This window comes from Gracilinanus agilis, chromosome 3 (assembly GCF_016433145.1).
Source record: "Gracilinanus agilis isolate LMUSP501 chromosome 3, AgileGrace, whole genome shotgun sequence".
NCBI classification, from domain to species: Eukaryota; Metazoa; Chordata; class Mammalia; order Didelphimorphia; family Didelphidae; genus Gracilinanus; species Gracilinanus agilis.
Genome location: NC_058132.1, coordinates 430,099,769 through 430,104,469, shown reverse-complemented (window position 1 = coordinate 430,104,469; position 4,701 = coordinate 430,099,769). Strand labels below are relative to the sequence as shown.

Genomic DNA, 4,701 nt, shown 5'->3' with positions numbered 1-4,701 from the left:
ATGAAGATGGTTCCCATCCAGCCCCAATCTTTTTCCAGTTCAGTAAACATTTATCTACCTGAGAAGACAAAAAATATCCTGGAAAGAGAATATTACTATTAGAATCAGGTAGGGAAGGAAATTAAATTTTAAATAATTTATTAAATCCTTCTAAATTCTTAGCATCCTTCTAAGCACTAGGGGACACAAAAGAAGTATATTGTATGACAATATCATAAACAGGCAACTACTTTGCCTTCATTTTATTTTTTTCCTTTTTGGGTGAGGACAAATATTTCTTTTGACCTAAGTGATTTAATTAATTTTATTTTAAATAGCAATGAAATACAATAGGACATATTTATATAGTGCCTCAGATTTTGTAAAGAGCTTTATGAATTAGTCTTTTAAAATGCTACAGTATTCCAAAAGGAATATTAATATGCCAGAAAACTATTCAACTGTTCTTTTTGGGAAAGAAGAATAAATTTTAAATGTCTCAGGGTTGAATGAAAGGTTATTGACCTCTTTAATGGTCTAAATAGAGGGAAAAGAAATCTAAGCATGAAACTTAATCTCTAATCTTTGGAATCCCTATGTTTATGTGTGTCTTCATAGCATAGTAATTTTCAGTAGATACTCCTCATTCTATGACCAGGTTGTACCAAAAAGTTTCAGGTCCATAGATTAGAATATAATACTGGATTTCCTCTTATAGACTATGTTATAAATTTTACAAATGTACTGGCTATCAAAAACCCATTTAATAAAATATTAATAGTGCTAAGATTTCAGAAGGAGAGGTCAGGCATTTAAGGGAATAAGAAAGAGAGCAAGTCAAACTTCCTCTCTCCTGTGTATAAGAAATCTAAAATTCATAAAAACCTGAAGCAAAATTGTGATATAAGCAAAAATTTTTTCATTATTTTCTCATCTCAGTTGTTACACAATGCCCCAGCATTAAAGTGCTTGTTAAGACAGCTCTCCTAGGAGCTTAATACTTCTATGAAATGAAATCACAACCAAAAAAGAACTGACGACAGCTCTTGTTTTCTATGCCCTAAGAGGGAGGTGAAATGCAGAGTGAGACATTTCAGGTGGATTTATTTTGTTTAACTCTAGGAACCATCTTTGATGCATTATTGATAGCTATATCATTTTACCCTATAAAGTGTTTCATGCATACTCCCTGTCCTCTTACAATAAAACTTCCATTACATCGGTGCAGCTGTTTTACCTAGTTTATTGGAGGAAAGTAATATGAACAAATTCAAGATACCTACTAGCTGTATAATTCAGAGTGAGTTGATTAAACTTTATCTAAGTTTTCACACCCATAAAATACAGGTAGTAATAGCAGCTACCTCCAAGAATTATTATGAGGATAAAATGATATATTTTTAAAGTAGTTGGCAAACCTTAAAACACTACATTCATGCTACATGTACAGATATGTACATATATGCATGCATGTACTTATGCATATATACTGGTTTGAGAATTTTCCCTTAAGAGCTTGTTCCTAAGTGGCTCATTCTAACAATAGCTTCCTTCCTTTTTCCATATCTGTGGCTATATGTTCTTTAAAATCTCCAATTTTGTTTTAATTTTGTTTTGTTTCATTGTTCAGTCATTTTCAGTACTGTTTGACTCTTCATGACACCATTGGGAATTTTTTTTTCCTTTTTTTTTTTGTGTTGCAATCCATGTATTAAAAACACTATTTGAAAGATCAAAACATTTTATTATATTTGAAATTTTAAAAAGAAACATGTGCCATTGGATATGCCAGTATTTATTAAAAGTTTCCTTTTTTGTGAAGGAGATTCATCATGTACTATCTTAAATCTAATAGTTTCCATGAAGTTTTATCAAAAACATAGGCTCTGACCTAAGGAAATCTGCAATTTGAGATTTTAATTCTAATGCAATTTAAAAATTATATGCCACAATCTAAAAAAACTTAATAGATCAACTCCTATCTGACTGCTTTCAAATAGGCTAATCATTTCGGGATGCCTGCTTATTTTATATACACGTACATAAACGTCTTGTGATGTCATCAGCATGGGCAATTCCCAGTATGGGACCCCCTTCCTTACCCAGTAGACTGCAGTTTTTAACCTCTGACTTGTTAAGTCCTGGGGAATTCCCTCAGTCTCTAGGGGTGAAGACACTTGCCCAGAGTCAAACAGCTAATTGTAGTCTGACTGTAATGAAATCCAGATTGTCCTGGCTCCAAGTCCAACAACACTCTACCCACTGCACCACTAGGTCTCTTTATTCTATACAATGAACTTTATTTAAATTGGCTAGGTTTGGGATCTTCTCCATCTTTGGAAAATTTAATTTAAAAAAAAGTCATTTCTTAAACCGGATGAACTAACTGAAAAGAGATCTATTCTTCCCATGATATCAAGCTTGGATGAATTACAGTCAACTACATGACACGACATGTTTTACATTTTCACATCCTTGTGGAGTGACCCATTTCACTAAAGAGCACTTCTGTGGCCTAAGAGGGTAGTCAGTAGATAAATACAGCCCAGGTGTGGGCTATGAGGCCACTCAACATCTGAGGTACACATCTCTGAGGATACTTCGCTTTCTCAGGAGCCAAAACACCAATGCGTTGTAACACATCTAGCTGTGTGTAAATCCGACTGGGAACCAGGAAGGTTTAAAGCTGTGGCCTTGGTCAGGACCCAAGTAAAACATGGAAAGGCATCTTTAGGAATCGAGTCTACAGCATCAAAAAAGTTAATTCTATAAAAAAAGATAAGAAATTCCTCCTATCCACCTAAATTTTGAGGCTTTAAGTAGTCAAGGCTAAAAACAAAGTCCGAAGAAAACAGTGATCTCTACATAATTGCAGAAGAAAGGCCATTTTACCACGAGGGATTTCATAGGTAAGTGGTCCAGTAAGTAGTCTTTGGTGATGGACAAAGAGAACATATACACAAACCACAAAACACCATTAAAACTCAAAAACAGTTTTTCATAAAAAAAAAAAACACCAAAAATTCAAAAACACATGGAATTAGTTAACATTTATTCTTTCTTCTCACTGTCCTCTGGTGCAGGATCTGTCGAAGGCTCCTCCACTGTGGCACTGTTGCTCTCTGAACCAGTGTTGCTGTCACTAGTACCTTCTTCTGCCATGCTATCTACTCCCTCTTGGCCACTCTCCTTATCTTCAGGGGTAGATGTTCCTTCTTCACCATTCTGTTGACTTTCTGTAGTTTCTTCTGGGTGTGTCTCTTCTGTCTCCATCGGAGTGGTTTCCTCTTCCTTCTTCTCATCACCTTTGCTAGCTGTCTGGTTGTCCTTGGCAGTGGCAGTGGTAGCAGTGGTGGTGGTGGTGGTGGTGGCAGCAGCAGCAGCAGCGGCAGCAGCGGCGGCGGCGGTGGCAGCAGCAGCAGCAACACTAGTACCACTTTGACTTCGCTCTGCCTGCTCCATCGCTTCTTTCTCTCATTCCTCCTGCCGTTTGCAGGCTTGTTCCTCTGCCTGGGCAATTTCAGCTGCTATTTTTTCCATGTCTACTTCCACTTTTAAGCTGCATAACCTTTTGAGTTCGTTGTTAAAGGAATCTGTACTTTCTAAAAACTTTCTCTTTTTTTCCTGGTGACGTTCTTCTATTTGTAAGAGTTCAGCTTCTAATTTTCTCTGGTGGACCATTAAGAACTGAACTTGTCGTTTAAGAACCTGCATTCTGGCCGTGGTAACCACTGAACGAACATCTGGTACCACACTTTCACTTAATATCTCACTGATTAACCGGTGGTTTCTCTGGAAACGGGCAGTGGCTGTGTGCTTCATTGAAAAACCATCATCATAGTCATCTGGATCTTCTGCTGGTTGGATGCTCATATAAGGTTCTCCTTTCTCCATTCGGGACTGTCTCTGTCGACTTTCCTCTTCTAATGCAGCTTCAGCTCGACTTTTTGCATTGATGTAAGCAAGGTATGCAGGTGAATTATGATAGGCCTTCATAGATTCATTATACTCTATCTTTTCTGCTTCGTATTCATTCAAATATTCTTGTTTCTCTTCATCAGTAAGGTCTCGCCACATCCCACCAATGATTTTGCCAATCTCCCATAACTTTAAGTCAGGATTGGAAGCCTTTACTTGGTCCCAAACCTTTCTGCTGTATCTCATATAGGGCATCAGAGGCTTATCTGGTGGCTTTGGGGGTTTGGGAATTGTAATGCCAGAGGAAGCCGTGACCTGGCTGTTGGTGCCCGGGTTCCCTCCCAGCCTGTAGTTGTAGGCCAGATGACTGTATGGATTGTATCCCACAAACCCTAGTGTGCTGGGCATTTGTGTTGCAGGAGCTGGGGTGGGAGGTGGGGCATAAGATGGTCTTTTTGACATTTTGGAAGATTAAGTTCTCAGTCCCTTAACAATGAACTTGGGACACCAGGATCTGGAGAGAGGCTGCTGCCGCTCCTGCTCCTCTTCCTTTGTCCCGCGCAGGCCCCGCCCCCGGGAATTTTTTTGACAAAGATTATTGAAGTGTTTTGTCATTTATTTCTCCAACTGATTTTAAAGATGAAGAAACTGAGGCAAACAGGGTTTGATGGGGGTCACACAGATAGTGTCTGAGGTCAGATTTTAATTCAGAAAGATGACTCTTCCTGATACTCTAAAAAATCTTTTGTCCTAAGTTTTTCATCTCCTCCCTTCTTCTTTCCCCTCCTACCCTCTCTTTTTCAG

At 38.2% G+C, this 4,701-nt stretch overlaps 1 protein-coding gene across 1 annotated transcript; it reads right to left on the bottom strand.

Moving 5' to 3' along the window:
- Window positions 1–3,014: 3,014 nt before the first annotated feature.
- Window positions 3,015–4,415, bottom strand: LOC123239638 (SWI/SNF-related matrix-associated actin-dependent regulator of chromatin subfamily E member 1-like). Its single transcript, XM_044666920.1, is given in 2 exon segments — window positions 3,015–3,306; window positions 3,400–4,415. Coding segments are annotated over 2 exon segments (1,236 nt in total). The 5' UTR covers window positions 4,360–4,415; the 3' UTR covers window positions 3,015–3,030.
- Between the last annotated feature and the right edge of the window lie 286 nt (window positions 4,416–4,701).